Source organism: Copidosoma floridanum, unplaced genomic scaffold (assembly GCF_036245765.1).
Source record: "Copidosoma floridanum isolate Cflo_tuat_1 unplaced genomic scaffold, Cflo_Japanese_pri ptg000020l, whole genome shotgun sequence".
NCBI classification, from domain to species: domain Eukaryota; kingdom Metazoa; phylum Arthropoda; class Insecta; order Hymenoptera; family Encyrtidae; genus Copidosoma; species Copidosoma floridanum.
This window is the reverse complement of record NW_028321897.1, coordinates 36220598-36238897: the sequence shown is the minus strand read 5'-3', so window position 1 is coordinate 36238897 and position 18300 is coordinate 36220598. Positions and strand designations below refer to the sequence as shown.

The following is an 18300-nucleotide window of genomic DNA, read 5'->3' as shown; positions in this document are numbered from 1 at the left end:
ACCATATTTACTTTACAAATCATCATCATCAGAGTGATTCACAATATCCACTGTATCTCTTGAAGCAAGTAGCCATTCCCTTAGAGCAGAGGCATTTTTGACAGCACAAACAGGTTTTATGCGTAACTGATGAGCAAAGCATGCTTCATACTCCTTATTCATTTCACTGATAGTAGGACAACCCAAATCTTCAGCATTACATATGTGTCTGAAACACAGTAGAGTTAATATTAAACGAAATATTGTGTATTATTGTTTGAAGTACTTACTTCTCTCACAGTGTTTCTTTTATTTTTTTTCCAACCACTTGACGTAAATAATATTGACGTCTTTCAAGAAATACTGAACAATGAAAGTAACTCTAGAGAAAGATATACTTCCTGAGTCCCAAGGTATCCCGTGAAAATATTTTTCAAGCCAAGCAATAACAGTGCGTTCTTCATGTAAAAGCTTTAACCATTTACATGGGGGGGCTGAAGTGAAAAATTTCTGGCTTAGCATCAGCCTTAAGTGGTAAAATAACCAGCTCTTTCGGAATAAAAATATGTATGGAGCTTCTAAAGCTCTGAATGTCAAAGATATAGTCCATGATCATATACGTCTGATCTTTTGACAAACTCGTTGTCAACTGAGCTCGCCAGCTTCAGCAAGCTCCTTTTATTCACTCCTTCCCCACTATTCTGACCCCTCCCCCAACTAATCATTATCCCTATCACCTACATATGATAAAAAAGATGGAGGATTCAGTAATTGTCTCGCGCACGACACACACGACTCAAGACTTGAACTGTTAGGTCCAACCACTCAGCCGACTTGCTGTCGACTGAGCTCTTCGCCTTCTTTCAAGCACTTTATATCCTTTCCACTCTCCACTTACTCCCACCACCTCTCAATGTGTATAAAAGGCCCATGGAATAGACTAGGAGCATCATTCCTCACTTTGCTTTGTCAAGAGCAAGTCGTTCTCGTGAGTTTTAACTCTTTACGATTGCTGTTGAAAATCATGTGTGTATATCCTACTCTTTTGTTCTGAAATAAAATTTGTTTATTTTTAATAAAATATTTATAGATTTTAAATTAATAAAGGGTAAAGAAAGTTTTCTGATGATGTGGAAATATTGTTCGTGAGTAGTCAACTTCTCCCCCCCGTTAAGGAGGACTGGGAGGAGTTACTAAGGGAGCTGTCTCAACCACCACCTTTCGTGGAGGCTACCGCTTGCTCCACCTCCACTCAAACTTCATTGTACTTATATTAAACGTTTTCCTAATTAAAATTGTTTTTATTTTATTTTAATGAAAAATTTATCGATTTTAGAGTAATGGATGGTAAAGAAAATTTCTCTGATGATTCTGTGAAAATCATTTTCGAGGGAAGTCAACTTCTCCCCCCCCCCCCGTGAGGAGGACTGGGAAAGGGAGCTTATACTATAGAAGAAGGAATTTTTTCCTAAGGGGATTGTCACAAACACCATCACTGTTTTCGCCTCGTGAGGAGGCTCGTATTAACTCCACCCCTATTCCACTGTCATTTTTCGATCAAGTGAGCCTTCGTCTTTTTGAAAATGATGATGATGAGGAAGAGAAGGAGGAAGAGTCTTCGTCTTCTAATTTTCATTCTAATTAAAGTTCCATCCTTGATGAAACTGACGAAGGAAAAGAGTTAAATGAAGAGGAGGAAGTAGAAAGAGGTAAAGAAAACCTCAAGGAGCAACATCTTCCAATGTTGAACTAACCCCCTTGTCAAAATTATAAATATATGTAAGAAAAAAAAAAAAAGAATAATGGGGCAGTTAAAGCATAATAATAAGACTGCACAGGATGGGGGGCGAAGTTTGGAGCCCCCCACCACCTTTAGAAAAAATTTTTTTATAAACTAAGATGTACATGCTCTTATTAATACCATATTTAATAGCTTCCCCCCTTCCAGTGTGCAGTGGAAAGATTTACCATCAGCGTTCAAGAACCACATAGCAACAGGTGTGATAATCAATCGTGGACACATAAACATCGCATCCTTCTTGGATGATACAAAAATTCTGACTGTGTCGAAAGTCACAAGTGCTTTTGAACAACACAATGCTCTAATAATTAATTTTGAGCATGCTGCAGAGTACATGATACAAAATAATGATGCGGAAGTCATTGATCAGATGCATTTTAACACTAAAAATGCTAAATTTTTGAGATCAACAGATATGGATGATGATTGGTTTGATTTAAACATAAAGCAACCTATTATGCATCAGATAGAAGAGTTTAAAGAGAGAGATTCTAAGTGGACCCTGCAACAAATTATGAGTTTGAGAGTTAATATAAATAAATGCAATACAATGAAGGCAAGTTCATTTGTTGAATTACCAAAAGATATATTGGTAAGAAGGGCTTGTGCAAACGTAAATAATAATGATAAGAAGTGTCTTATGTGGGCAGTGCTTTCCGCTTTACGTGAAGAAAATGGACATTCATTTCGAGTAAGTCATCATAAACCATATAAAAGTGAGCTGAACTTCAATGGAACAAAGTTTCCAGTTTCTTTGAAGTAGGTCAACAAGTTTGAGAAACAAAATCCTGTCTCTGTAAATGTGTATGTGCTGCGGAAATATGGTCACAAGCATACAGTTTTACTTTGTCATATTATATCATTAAAGAAAGAAACTCATGTTAATTTACTTCTCGTTCAAAATTTTTATATTAATAAGAATCAATAAGAAGAAAAAAATCAGAATGTTTCAGAATTGAAAAACTATAACGTGTGGATCAAAAATTTATGAAGGCTGGTGGTAGATCAGATATCTAAGAAATAGTGGAAATGCTAGGTTTGTGACAGATGCCTACATTTTTTCTATAGTGAAGATGAGCTCCACAAGCATAAACTTGATTGTGCTAGTGTGAACAAGTGCCGGATACATCTTCTAACTAAAGCAAAGAACATTTTTAAGCTTAATAACTTTAATTCTGCTGAAAAAGTCCCTTACATCGTCTATGCGGACTTTGAGTGTTTACTTGAGCCTGTAAAGAGTGATGTTCGTGCATTTCAGAAGCATCAAGCCTATAGTATAGGCTATTACGTAAAATGCAGCTTCGACGATAGTCAATCACACCATGCAAGTTATCGAAGAGAAGATAGTGCCGCAACACCAGCAGAGTGGTTCATTCGAAAGCTGAAGACTATTGTAAGTAACCTGCAAGAATTATATGCAATCCAAAGCCAATGATCTTGGCTCAAAGAGAAGAGAATGAGCTTAAAAAAGGTAAAGTTTGTCATATTTGTGATAGTTAATTCAGAAAAAATGAGAAGAAAGTGCGGGATCATTGTCATCTAACCGGAAAATTAAGAGGTGCTGCAAACGAAAGTTGCAACATCAATTTTCAGAACTCGAGATTGATTTTAGTGATATTCCATAATCTCACCGGCTACAACTCGCACTTTATCATCAAAGAGTTGGCCACCAGTAAAGACTTCGAGGGACGTGTCAATCTTATAGCTAAGAGCAAGAAGAAGTACATTTTATTCACGAAGCACATAAAGGGCAATGACATCAATTTCCGATTCATCGATTCATTTCAATTCATACCCTTCTCCTTGGAACAATAAGCATCATACCTGGATAAGTGTGACATCAATAGCAGTGAATTCCAACGTGTATATACTGAGGAGCAGACAAAACTTTTGCTAAGAAAGGGTGTATTCCCTTACAATTATGTGAGTTCTTTGGGAAGGCTGAGAGAAAGAAAGCTTCCGTCTAAAGCTGCATTTCGCAGCAAGTTGAACGAAAGTAAAATTTTCGATGCAGACTATGAGCATGTGCAGAATGTATAAAGAACATTCCAGACTTAAACGCTGGGAGAATACTCTGATCTGTACTAGAAAACCGACGTTTTGCTGTTGGCAGACTAGACGCAGACGTTTTTGAGAACTTTCGCTCCACATGCTTGGCAGCTTCCCAGTTGAATACTGCACATTACTATACCACATCTGGTCTAACATGGGATGCCATGCTCAAACTCATCCAAGTCGAATTAGAGCTACTCACAGATATAGATATGCTTTTGTTTGTGGAAAAAATCTTCAGAGGCAGTGTGAGCCAGTGCTGTAACCGCTATGCCAAAGCCAACAATGAGTACATGAAGGAGTATAATCCAGAGGTTGAAGGCAAATACCTGATGTATTTCGATGCGAACACCTCGTATGGATGGTCGATAATGCAGTAACTACCAAAAGGAGACTTCCACTGGTTTGACACAGAGTCAAATTACTTTGATACATCAGATGATGATGGATATGGCCACATACTGGAAGTAGATCTGAAATATCCAGTAGCTATCCACGATAAACACAAGAATTTATCTCTCTATCCGCAACAAATGGCTCCGCCTCGCTCCAAGCAGAAAAAGCTCATGACAACTTTGTATGATAAATAGCGATACGTCATACATCATAAGGCATTGAAGCAGGCTCTCGCACATGACTGGTGCCCAAACAAATTCATAGAGTCTTGCGTTTTAGAAAAAGTCCATGGCTCAAACTACACGTTGATCTCAACACGGTGAAGAGGAAGCAGAGTAAAAATAAGTTTGAAAAGCTCTTTTTCAAACTCATGATCAACGCTTTTTATGGTAAGGCCATGGAGAACGAGCAAAAGCGAGTAGATGTTAAACTCGTCAATAAGTGGAAAGGACAATACAGCTCAGGAACACTTATAGCCTGACCAAACTTCCATGGTCACTCCATTTTTGCGGAAAATCTTGTGGCTATACAGCTTGCACGTACAAAAATCAGCGTGAGAAAACCAATATATATTGGTCTGAGAATTACTCGACATATCGAAGACTCTCAGATATAATTTTCATTATTTATACATAAAGAAACGTTTCGATAGATGCAAGTTTCTATACACCAACTCCAACAGCTTGATGTATAAAATTTCTTATCAAAATGTTTACAAAGTTATAAAGCAAGATATTGAGAGACTCGATACGTCAGATTATCCATCGAATAATCAATTTAATCTGCCTCTTATGAATAAGAAAATCATTGGGTTGATGAAGGATGAGTGTTGTGACAACATTATGACGGGATTTATTGGACTGCGTAGTAAGCTGTATTACATCCAAATACAAAACGAAAAGTTAATTAAGGAGGCAAAGGGTGTCAAAGCAGCTGTAGTGAAGGCTCAAATCAGCTTCGAAGACTACTGGAACTGTCTCTTCAATAAGTCCACAGTTGTGAGTCACTAAAACAACATCCACTCCAAGCTTTACATGGCCCATGCAAGGCAACAGCGGAAAATAGCTTTTAGTCCGCGAAATGATGAACGTCAGTTACTCTCGGATAGCACAGATACGCTACCATGGGGCTACATCACTCTCGATGATAACGATCTTCAGCAATTAGATATGCTCATTGATCAAGATGATGAGAAAGAGGAGGGGGGAGCGGTAGGAGAAGGAATGGAGAAAGGAGAAAAGCTACAAATAGAGCTGCATCCTTCAGCAGTGCTCATTCTGTCGCTTGACGAGCTAGAGAGCTTACTCACTCCCTGGAAGTATACATCTCCAAGCAAGAAAGCAAGAATTCTTTGAGGTAAATTACTATTTTTCAGCCTTATATGCTGTATACTAATATTTCTTTATCTATTTCAATGAACTTGATTTTTCTCCATTAAACTGTATCTCCAACAATAGCTATCTCCCCGCCATGAGGTTGTCGCAACTGTAGAAGGAGCGGAAATACATGGTAACCGAGCTTGAGAAAGTCAATACCCGCTTTGGATGCAGAGTACTCATCATCATAGATGATCAATTTACAGTCTTCATTCCAGATCGTGTTTCAGAAGCAATAGGAGCCAATGATAATTTGTACAATGAGTTGAGAGAAGAAGTTTAAAATATGCCTTATTTATTGTATATCATGGTGATAATAAGTTTGAGTTTGTAAATTTGTAAATAAATTAAAGAGTAAGTTTAATGGAGGTGAAAATGCACGAAAGGCTGTTCATCACAGAACGGGGCGTTGGACGGGCCCCCTCTACTTTCTCTTTCTCTTTTTTAAATATCTGACTTCTCAATCCAACAGTGATGTGACTCTTTAAATCCCAACCATTCAACGTAAACCATACAACCAAATTTTTTCATGACTTTTTCCACCAAATATACATCCGGATATTTAGATTTTAGAAGCTCTTGTTCACAAAAGCCACCAGAGACCAGCTGATCCTTATAATCTCCTAAATAATAGGTAACTGGATTGGTTTTCAATATTTTGTAATCCGTAAATATTTTGGTTGACCAGTTTGGCGTGTAGCCTTTTTCAAGGGCAATTTAAGCTTTACCCACACGAACTTTATCGTTAACTCTGAATTTTTTGTTCTTTTCATCATTTCATTATCAACCGTGAATTTTTGTAAAACTTTAAATTGATTGTCGGCTGTCAAATCGGCAGGCTTCATACTAATTTTTCGATGCTTGTGAGCGTTCCAAGCTGCAATTAATTTTGGTTATATATCAAGCCATTTATAATTTCCACGAAGACTAAACTTTGTCAACATTTTGTTTTTCAAAGTACGATTGAATCGTTCACATATTGATGCTTCAAGATTTCTGTATGTCAAATAGAAATTGATGTTATAGTGTCGCATGAGGTCTTGAAAACTTTTATTATAAAATTTTTTACCCCTGTCGGTTTGCAGGTTTTTCGGTACTCGACCATCTCGTAATACAAACTTCATTGCTGTTGTAACATCTTCAGCAGTTTTTCTCTTTACAGGTACAGCCAATGCATTCTTTGAAAATACATCTATTACAGTTAGCATGTACCTATGACCTTCATTTTCACAAACGTAGGGTATCATTTCTACAAGATCGGCCTGCCATGTTTCGTCCAAACTTTGGATATCATACTTTCGTCGTGGATTGTTACGACGAGCCGGTTTGTGGAGCTCTTCCACAACAACTTTTTTCTCACGATCCATCGTCATTGACAGCGTATAAGCAAATGAGTCTCAAATCGTTAGTTTTATATCCAGTTTAATTTTCTTCTGGAGAAGAGATCTAAGATAACACCTCTTTGATTGTATTTATTTCCCGCTCCAAGTTTGCAATTTTTTCACCACACACATCACTGTAATTGCTTAGCTTTTTACCTTGCTCATCCCTCATCAATTTTTTTTCTTTCTGAAAAGTGTTGAGATTCACTGCATCATTTTGTTGGATAGCTGCTGCAATATGGCACAGTCTTTTATGTTCAATATCATATTGTGCATCTGTAGTGAGTTTATAGCCAACACCTGGAGGACCAAGAGGACCTCGACTATTGCCTTCACTCTCACGTCTAAACACGTCGATGCTCATTTTGCTACTAACGTGAATGCTCGCCCATCAACCCATCACTCATTGGAAAGCTCAACTCACCCATTTGAATTTAATTTTTTTTTAAGTTTATCGATAAATAATCAAGCTTGTATGATTCACCTTGTCTTCGCACTCCATAAACCAAATATAATAACCGAATCTTTTTAAGCAATTATTCATCGTGCATGGTCATCAAAATAATGTTTATATCCCATTAGCCTTTTTTTTACTTCCTGACAAAATTACTTCTTCGTACGAACAAGTTTTTAATACAAGAGCTTCCTTCAGCACACCCGAACTTATTTACGTTTGTATTGTTACTCCAGAATATTCAATCAGAAGTGTACGTAAACATGCGAAATAGTAGGGAAAAATCAAAGACGACGCAAGAAAAAGAAAATTTTTTAAGACTTGAAATGTTACGACAGCAACAAGGAGCAAGCGCTTGATTTAATTGTATAAAAACTGTATCCAAAAAATTTTTTCCTGTGTGATTGTATATATGCTGAAAAGACCGAGATGACCATAATTTACTTATTTTTTCATATTTTTTGAACATGCTAGTTTTAGGACTGCCAGTCCAAAGCCTGGGTCAGTGTAACGGAAAAATGTCGTTATATATCAATTAGTAATGGGAACGTTACTCAGCCACAATTCAACCATAGATAAAAATAGGCCTAGCCGCAATTCAACATACATTAGAAAACGAAGTTTATCGCTCAGCCGCAACTCCACAACTTTTCTCTTTTCAGCCGCAATTCGACATTTGCGGAGATGATCGTTCATTGCGCAACAGGATGTGGTCTTTTTAATAGGGTTATAAATACTTTACCTGTAGAATTACACATACCAGGCTACCAGTACTGCGGTCCTGGCACTAAACTTGTCAAACGTCTGTCTAAAGGTAATTACGGAATAAGTTCACTAGACGCAGCGTGTAAGGAACACGATATAGCCTATTCTCAGAATCGAGAAAACATTGAGGCTATAAATTCAGCAGATAGAGTATTAGCCGAAAAAACTTGGCAAAGACTCAAGGCCTGAGATTCAAGTATTGGGAAAAAAGCAGCTGCTCTAGCTATTGCGAGTAGTATAAAGCTTAAAAGTAAATTAGGTATGGGTGTGAAAAATAAGAGAAAGAAACCATGCACTGCTTTGAGTACAGTTATTAAGGCTGCATCACGAAAAATAAATAGCAAAGATGCACACAAGGTTATTACTTCAGCTTTGAAGAGGGCCCGTTGTGTAGTTGAGAAATAAGGTGGTAAGAAAAGTGTGAAAATACCACGTATCTTACCTCTCCCTGCTCGAACTGGTGGTGCTCTACCTCTAATACCCATATTTGCTGGCTTGAGTGCAGCCGGTGCACAAGCAAACGGTGTGGCGGGAATATTAAAAAGTATTGGTGCCAGTAAGGGTGCTAAGCAGCATCTCAAAGAAAGCCAAAGACACAATAAAACTATGGAGGCTATCGCACTAGGGAAAGGTCTAAAACTTAAACCATGTAAAACCGGATTAGGTGTCTACTTGAAGCCATATGCTGGAAAAGGTTTAAAAAAAAAAAAGCTTGAAGTCAGACTACCCACTAGAGCTCTGACGAATGTTAATTTATTAAAATATGCTAAAAATTCAAGAATCCCTAATTTTCGGGGAGCATTTATGCGGAATGACTTACCTATTGATGGACCTTATTATCGCAAAACTGCTGTAGTTAATCTCGACGCTAAAGATGGTCCTGGAATGGCACACTGGGTGTCGTATCGAAAGCGCGGTAACAATGTTGTCTATTTTGACACTTTTGGTGATCTACAACCACCCATCGATTTAATACTATATTTGGGAGTTGGCAATATCAAGTATAACCACGTAAAATATCAAGATTACGATTTTTATAATTGTGATCATTTATGCTTGAAATTTCTCGCAAAAAGTATACAAGGTAATATCATAGCACAAAATTATTCATTTGCTTTTGAGAAGTCATGGAAGAAAGATTGACACTAAGTTTGTCTGGAACTTCTTCTGTATTGGACTGAAAATATTTTCCACCTATTGAGTTATCATTAAAACATAACTATGTTCTTGGCTTAGTAGAACTACTATTATTTAATTTGATTTTAAATATTGACGTCGGTAGTAATAAATTTTACGTGGCTGATCAAGTTCTTCCTAAAGGCAGCTACGAAATTCGAGATATCGAGTCATTTTTAGTTGACGCATTACAGCCTAACGATACAAGTATTGATATCAAACCTAACAATAATATACTCCATAGCGAAATTACTTGTACTCATACTATTGATTTTAGACCAAAAGATTCAATAGGTCGTCTTTTGGGTTTCACTGAAGGTGTTCTTGAAGATAGCACTACTCACCGTTCAGATTTACCTGTAGCTATTATCAAAGTTAACACACTGAAAGTTGAGTGTAATAGTATAGCCTATATAAACGGAGAAAAAGTTCATACAATTCACGAGTTTTCTCCAGCTGTACCACCAGGTTATAAGATTACAGAAGTACCATCACAAATTATCTATTTACCAAGTGTTGGACGCTTCATCGACTACATACAACTACGCACTGTCGATGAGAACGGTAATTTAGTAAACTTTCGTGGAAAAGTCATAACCGTGTGGTTACATATAAAACCTCCATCATAATTGGGATTGTATACAACACAAAAAGCTGTATAAGAAGTTCAACATGCGCTCCGGCAGTCAGTCAACAACGAACAGTCTAACTGTCAACACGTCAAAGACAACTGACACGTCAGAACATTCAGTTTATAAAAGGTTTAGGGTTAAAAATAAAGGGCCGTGGTGGAAACTAACTTGCATATTCTTGTGTTGTTGCGAAAAACATTGAAGAAATTCTGAGCATTCAGTCTCCTGTCACCTTTGATGAATTCTAAGTCATCTTATGGGTGTAAACAGTATAAAAGGTATGTTTCAGTTGTTTTTAAGTAACTTTTTAGTTATCTTAAAGTTCATGTTTCAGTTATCTTTAGGTCATATTTAAAATAATGCCAGATAATCCTAAGGCCATCTTTCAGTTATCTTTAAGATATCTACACTTTATGTCGATAAGACAGTGCAGTACCAAACATATCTTTATTAGTATAAGGAATATCCAACCATTCGATGGCACAGTCGGTAGCGTACCTGACTATCATCCTGGGGAGCAAGGTTCAAATCCATGTGAGGGTAAAATTTTTTACTTTAAAATAAAAATAAAAACAAACTTTAAATCTAAAAAAAATTCTAAAAATTACATTTCAAAACACCCGCTTATTTAAAAACAGTCAGTACAGCAGAGCGCTATCAGGCTGCAATCTGGTAGCCCGACTACTCACATACTATAGATCGATAGATCTCAAGCTAGGCCAACGTGTAGTGGCCTAGTACCTGCATGGGTGGGGTGGCCTAGTCCCTGCTCCGTTGTCTCGGAGCTGGGCCACCTCGGAGCTAGGCCACCATGAATGTGGTGGCTTAGTACCTGTATGGATGGGGTGGCACACAGTGTTGGATTTCGTCATTTTTCGTTTCAAAATTAATAACTTTCAAAGAAAACGAGATAACTCTATTTTTTTTTTAAATTGTAGAAAATTAAATAGAGAATAGTGGAAAAATACAGAGATTGTGTTAAAAAAATTTTTCTTTTCAGAAAAACTCGTCAAAATTCGAATTTTTCATAAGTCGAGCAATGAGGTAATGCAATATCACAGAAAAACATAACATTTAACAATTAATACTGTTATTATCTGAGTTTTCATTTATATTCGGTACTTTTAAGAGGGAAACAGTCTTCTTCGACAAGAATTATCAACATACCCTCAAAACATTATCTTACATAACCAAATTTTCTGTTGCTACATCGTAAAATGAATTCTAACAATATCTTTATAATTTCATTGAACTATTATAGTCAACATTTGTTACCCTAATCGCAAACATAGTTAAGAAGTAGAAAAACAAGTTTCTAACCTGCAAAATCACCATGATTACGTTTTACTTTTAAACTATATGGTTAATATCAGAAAAAATTGATTTGCCATGCGTTAATTGCATAACAATCTTTCAGTGACAATAACACTAGTTAAATTTGTAAAAATTTATGTTAACATAACCTCATTACACGAAAACGAAATCTTACATAACCTACAAACTTTTCAATATACCTTTTTGTTAATATATTACTTCTTGACCAATTATATATAACACATCTACAATAAAATGTCGACCTACATTGATTGTCTAGGTCTCAATCTCTGCATTATATAATAATTATTGTCCAGAACTGGAAAAAGAGAGTGTCTAGCCTCAACATTTTCACGATTCCGTTTTATTATTTAGCCGTATACTTCTTCTGACGAATATTCCTTGCTTTTCGTTCATTGCGCGACGAGCTGTGTTAATAACTATACCAGATAAATTTAAAAAATTGTTTGTGATTGTTAACGTAACCTTAATATGGTTTTGGAACATACGCTACATTACCTACCGTCTTTTGTCGAACTACTTAGATATGTTAAACTTCAAAAGGCTACCAAAAGCATTATTAATCTATTGTTTTCTTTAAAACTATGTGTCTTCTCGCTTTCCTACTGTAGGAGCTTTTTAACCTAAAAGTTTTAAAAACTGGGTTGAATCTAGAGTTTACTTTAGATTATAGGGATGCATGAATATTATTCCAAGTACAATTTTAAAACATAATAATTTTATACCTACTAACTTCTGCGATAGAGTAATAAGTATGCATACCTGCCCCAGCCCCTGCTCTGTTTACCTACTGACATAGTATGTTAAGCTATTGAACAGTGGATGCTGAGTTACCTAAGTATACCGTTATACTTCTATGAAATGATATACCAGACAATACAATTATGAATATAAATATACCTGCTTCGAAACAATTTTGTGTACTAAGGTGGTGCAAATATCGTTAAAATGAGTGAACCTCCAGTTATTAGGTGTTGTTTGAATTCATATTTAAATATTTTACAAGTGAATTATTATGAACAGTATGTTATGGCACAATGCAATTTAAACAATATGTAGGCTGGTCAGTACAAAACTGTGCGCTTTCATTGAATTTTCTGATGATTTCAAAACAACTTCCTACTGCCTACAGATTTCATCCCTAATGTCACGCTCACATCTGTCATTTACACCCGCACACTTATTCCTAACCCATGTTCAATACGCAAAAAAAATTAAGATTAACCATCCTTTAAATCTCCTTTCTTCGATAAAGTAGTATTGCATGCCAGTGAATGTCCTTTTATGACTTTCTTCACACATAGATTTTTTGACAGATATTATTCAAACATTGAATCAAAGAATCATCTTAATCACGAATGGAAAAATTGTGAAAGAATAAAATGCAATCGTAATTAATTAATGTATTTATAGAATACATAAAGAAATTAATGAAAAAAATTTATGAACAATCGTTTATTAATGTATTGGAAAAGTAACAAAAATAAATCACAAGTAAATGAATATTTTTTGTACGTAAGGCGCCTATAGAAGTATAACTTAACAAAATAGGCATTTATTGATAATTGATGAGTTTCAGCATGTCAGTGAAATATAATTGCTCATTAAGACACGCAGATAAATAATTACGCTCAAATAATCAAGTCAATAAGTTGGAGTTGGATCAATTAATTGTTATAAATAAATGAGCGAGTGGTCTCGAAATTTCAATTTGATTGATTAAATATAATTACTTTGAAGACCGCAAAAAAACACTATAGCTTAAAATAGTAGGTACTGATAGTAAAAAGTGTTCTTGCATATTTTGACTGATTGTTGTTACGAAAATAATTTTATTTATTATATTTCATGTTATGTCAGTTACATAGGTCAATAAATGAAAAGCCATTTAACCATATGCAAGACAAATCCTTCAATTTTTTTTGTTTCATGAGTATGAGCCTATTTAAAAGTGTGAACTTAAAATGTATGAAAATTCTTCCATGTTTTTTTCTGTAATATATTTAAGTTATTTTTTTAATTCAAGAAACTTCAGTAGTTTAGTTTAAATGACGAAGTGGTGATATAAACATTTGATGTACACGTTTTTTTGAATAGTTTGCCTACCTGTTTGCGAAAAATTCACGGTTTATATGCTTAACTTGCAAATCATAAGGCTGATAATGGCAAACATATTCTAAAAAATAAGACCCTTGTAGGTAAAAGTTTGATTAAAATATCAAAGCAAACAATAGAGTTTGTTACATTGTAATATTATATTCTGAGACATGAAAGGCTACACAAAGTTGTACCAAAATTTGAGTTAAAAAACTGTAGCAACTTATTTTGATGGATCGCAATAAGTCTTTTTTCCTCACGATAAGATATTTATATTATTGACTTTTAATTTTTTATTTTTTTATTCATTTTAAATTATAAATGCCTTAACTTAGTGTTGTTCAAAACAAGTCATGTTAAAAGTTATGCTCAAACTCATTATTCAACAAATAAATGCATGTGCTAAAATATAAATGCTGAGAAAACTGTATTAAGACGTATAATTTTAAAAAGCAGAAGTATCACTGCTCATTACATCAGTTTTATAAGAATCACAATAATAGTGGTAGGTTATTGTAATTTTGAAAAATTTGAGAATCCCTTTAATTAATTCTTGTATGAGCTTTTAGATACAATAATTAGGAATTAACCAAAATGGACAGTTTCAAATTATGTCTATTAGTACTAAAATAGCATACTATATATCTATTGATTATTCATCAAGTTGATGCTGAAAACGCACATTATGATCGTGAAAGAACTGTAAGGTAATTATTTTTTGTTTGATATGATAGTTAAAAGCAAGAAACAACTGACAATAACTTTTATAGTATTTAATCAAGCACACAACATACTTAAAAAATGTACATTTACCGTATAGGTCAGTATTCTGACTGTAAGCTAAGGTGTTAACAGCTTTGAAGAAGATTAGCATTAGGTAAATAATTATTACAATTTTGAAACGTTTAACTCTCCAGTCAACTGTAATTGCCATAGTATAATGCAGCATTTATTCTATTTATGAGAGAAATAATGTAGAATCTAAAGTCACTCTAAGTATTAGTAAACTATTTAAGAATGATAAATACTTATCACTTACGATATCGTACTATTTTAAGTTATGAAAATAATACCTCAAAATAATAATAATAAGAATAATAATAATATAAAAAAAAATAATAATAATCATAAAAATAAGAAGAATAATAATAGTGATTAGATTAAAACTATCAATAGACAGTAAAAACTTGTTAAGAATGTTAACTAGGAAAATATACACACGAAAATAAATAGATTGTCAGTCAAAAAAATACCAACAAGAGCTTAAATGCCGTAAGTGATTCTCACAAAACTGAAACTACCTCAAATAACAGTGGCTTGTTGATGTCCAGCAGCTGCTGTATTACATAAGGTCTGCACTATCGACACTGCTGGCATCCATCAACTCTGAGAATAAAAGTTTTAAGTTCTAAGGCTTATTATTACGATAAGAAGACTGTACTTTGAGCAAATTATATAAAAATTTTCTAGTACTTGCATGTCGGAAGATTCAGCAAAATAATACATAATAAGTATCTTCCTGCAAGTAAGTTGTTATATATTATAGTAGAAATTTCATCGAAAGAATTAATTTTTACTGAAATATAATGTACTGAATACTTTTTTGTATGGTTGACAAGCAGCTAACTAAGTAAAAACATTACATCTTACATGACAGCTCCATAGATTATTAAGCAGAGTAAAAAGTATAATTTAAATTGAAGAATTTTATTTTAAAACTACTCTTACATATAGTTCAATAATTCATGAAAACAAAGTTTACATAGTTTTTGGTTTTTAATAAAAATTTATGTACCATAATATTTTGACAATAAAAGTAAAAAAAAAAGAAATCATTCCATTCAATATAACAATTGTTAGGATGTTATAATATAACAAAGATTCGTTGTGTTATAACCATTTTTTCAATTTGATTTGTTAGGACAACACTATCTATGAGTTCTGAATTCAACACTCAGTCCACAAGTGAAACATAAAAAAGTTACAATATGTTGTGACACATTTTCGGATATTGAATACAGTTTTCTTACTCAGAGTGTTATGACAATAAGAACGAAGATGATCAATATAAAATAAATATATTTCTATAATGCATACAGTTTTTTATATAATATTTTGCCTACAAGCGCTCTAAAAATGGGTGCTACAACAAAAGTTTTTGACATGCTGAGACTCTCATTAGCTAAACTACGTACTGCATCGCAAAGCTTGATAAATTTTATTTTTGTTTAACATTTTTTTCGCACCGTTCACTGCACTGATCATAAAAACAATACAAGTGTTTGGATACATTATTTAAAGCTTTTTTTAACTTGTAAACATCACCGATATTCTGATCAACTTGATCAGTGAAGTGAAACGTTGTTGAATATGTTTTATAAATTCAATAAAGAGTTCTCCATTGGGATTACTACGTTTATGCAAGTTGTAAAAAAGCCTGTCGATTAAGTCTTTCGTCAAACAATTTAAGTCTAATTGTCTTAAAACAATAGAATCACCAGTATCGTAGATATATTATATGGAGCATTTATTATTATTACTAACAAAAATTTGTCAAATTTCGCTACCACTTGTACTCCTCCGTTAACTTTCATGGCCTTGGCAGTATTGGCACTACCAGGAAAATGCAATTGGCAATAGTGTCGATGTGTCTCCTGTTTTTTTTCTGAATCAGATACTCGGCACTTATGATTTCTTGTGCAATCATCTAAGACCTTTCCTGTTGTCAAATCAATTGATGCACAATAGCCTCTTAAACTATCACATGTATGTCCATTTTCTTTTTAGCTCCAGCCCATGTCATAAAATCAAATACCAGGATGATAAATTTTTTGAGTACATTCTAACGTACTGGTATTGTAAAAATGGGAAAAATACTGTAATTCGTTTTTTCGTAAATAAGTTTAAAAAAATATTACCTCATGTAAAGTGGGCTGCTCAAAAATAAATGAAAAAATTTGAATACATGGGTTAACTAACTACAAACTGCACATCAGCACTATAATCATGTAATAGTAAGGAGAACAATTATAATAGGACAGTTTTGGAAGGAGAAGAAACCAATAATAAATTATTTTTAACTCGTTCACATTTTCCAACTTTAGTACTCGTTCTAACAGAGAAGCTTCGGAGCCTGCAGCATGCAATCGTCTGCAAGTAGTTACTAACTTAAGAAATCTGGTACAACATTTCTGTACTGTGGCCAAACTTGTTCATTATTTTTTAAACAGCAAAAATTACATTATAAATTAGTACAAATCTTTTTATTCAATAGCATACATTTTTGAAATTTGTGTGGACACTGTTTTGTTCTTATTATCATCCAATTGATCATGCCATGTGCGTAACGTAAAATTGGCATCTTCATCCACTGATTACTTTAAAATGAACAACGGAGTCCTAAAAAATTAAATACTAAATCGAAGCTTATGAGACGTATAATAGATTAGCACTTAGGATCCCAAGGTCAAACATTGATTTTTAAAGTTACAAATGAAAACGTAAACGAAAAAACACGTTGCACCGCGTTATACACAGAAAAAGAATCTGGAAATTTTCTATTGAATATTTTAACCTGAAGTTTTGTACAGATTTTCTTAAATAGTAATAAAAGAATCTACATAAACTAAAAATTAGGGATTCTGATAATTTTCAACAGACTTTTCATAATTTAATATGTGCACTCGGTGCATTTTGAGGTTACTATTATTTTCTGCTTTAACAATAATATGTAAAAAATTTTTATGAAAATCGTACGAAACTTCATCGCCTGTAGGATAGTTATAATAATTTGGGTAGTGAATTGTAAACCACAGCTGCAGTTCAAGTAAATAGAATACAACCGTTAACTGAGCACGGCTTATGCCACCACTAGATACGGCACTTAATATTGGAACCATATTCCTGAGTAGAAAATATCTCCCGTCTGCCATAAGGTTATATACAGCCCGTGTACCACAACTGGACTAAAATTGGTATGATCCGTGTATCACATAAGTTCAGGCGGGTGTGGTGGCTCATCACGATGGTGCCGTATCAAGCAGGGGCACCGGGGGGGCTTTTCTATAAATTATAAATTTACTGAATATAAACCAATAAAAAGACAGTTAGTGGTTTGTGCCATGTCTTATTCATGATTTATGAGCAAAAAAATGCGAAAAAATTCCGTAATTGAAAAAAGTTACTATTGATAGGGTATCGAAAAAGCTGCGTACGTCCCTATCCAAGCAGACGAACTCGCGCGTGTGCCTCAGCTCCAGCACCTGTCAACTCTCTTATACTTGTTTTGTGTGTATTTTTTTACCAGTAAATATTAAATTAATGCTTGTAAAAAATGAATGCTAATTACAATATCAGGCGAACGAGAGGAAAAAAGCGAGGTCAGTATTTTGAAACAGAAAAACGAAGAAGCAGCTGTTTCTTTGAATAAAGCGTCTTTACTAGAGTAAAAAAATAATATTTCGAATGGGATGATGCTGAAAATGGCTAAGGCGCAAGTAAATAAATCTATTTTAAATGAAGTATTTACGAAAAGTGGAGAAAAAGGACTAAGGCTTTTTCCAAGCGAGAATGTTGGAGAAAAGCCACGGGTGACTACTAACACAAAAGTATTAGACAAAATAAGCCAAATATTTGTTTGTAATGAAAAGTAAAGGATATTTTATTTGATCGGAATTTATATTATTTATGGCGTTATTGCTATTTTGTCATCAAATGAACAATTAATATAAAAGTTTTATATTCAACTATTTTTTATTCAACCTATTTATTTAAATTATTGTTATTTAATATTTTTACACAAAGTTTTTGCAATAATATGCGTTCAAAATCGAGCATGAAATTCCAGTTTTAGATG

At 34.1% G+C, this 18300-nt stretch overlaps 1 protein-coding gene across 3 annotated transcripts in view; it reads right to left on the bottom strand.

The window, feature by feature from the left end:
* Positions 1-14804, bottom strand: part of LOC106641650 (chymotrypsin-2-like) — a 302182-nt gene extending 287378 nt beyond the window's left edge. The window contains exons 1-2 of one of the 3 annotated variants that reach the window (XM_089593854.1): positions 14485-14633; positions 14259-14399 (exon numbers count right to left, since the gene is read on the bottom strand). In XM_089593854.1, the coding sequence (XP_089449980.1) occupies positions 14259-14394 (136 nt within the window). In that variant the 5' untranslated portion in view covers positions 14395-14399; positions 14485-14633. Of the gene's footprint in view, positions 1-14258; positions 14634-14702 lie in introns of those variants that run through there. The other 2 variants (XM_089593855.1, XM_089593853.1) reach the window with 2 other exon arrangements.
* Positions 14805-18300: the final 3496 nt, after the last annotated feature.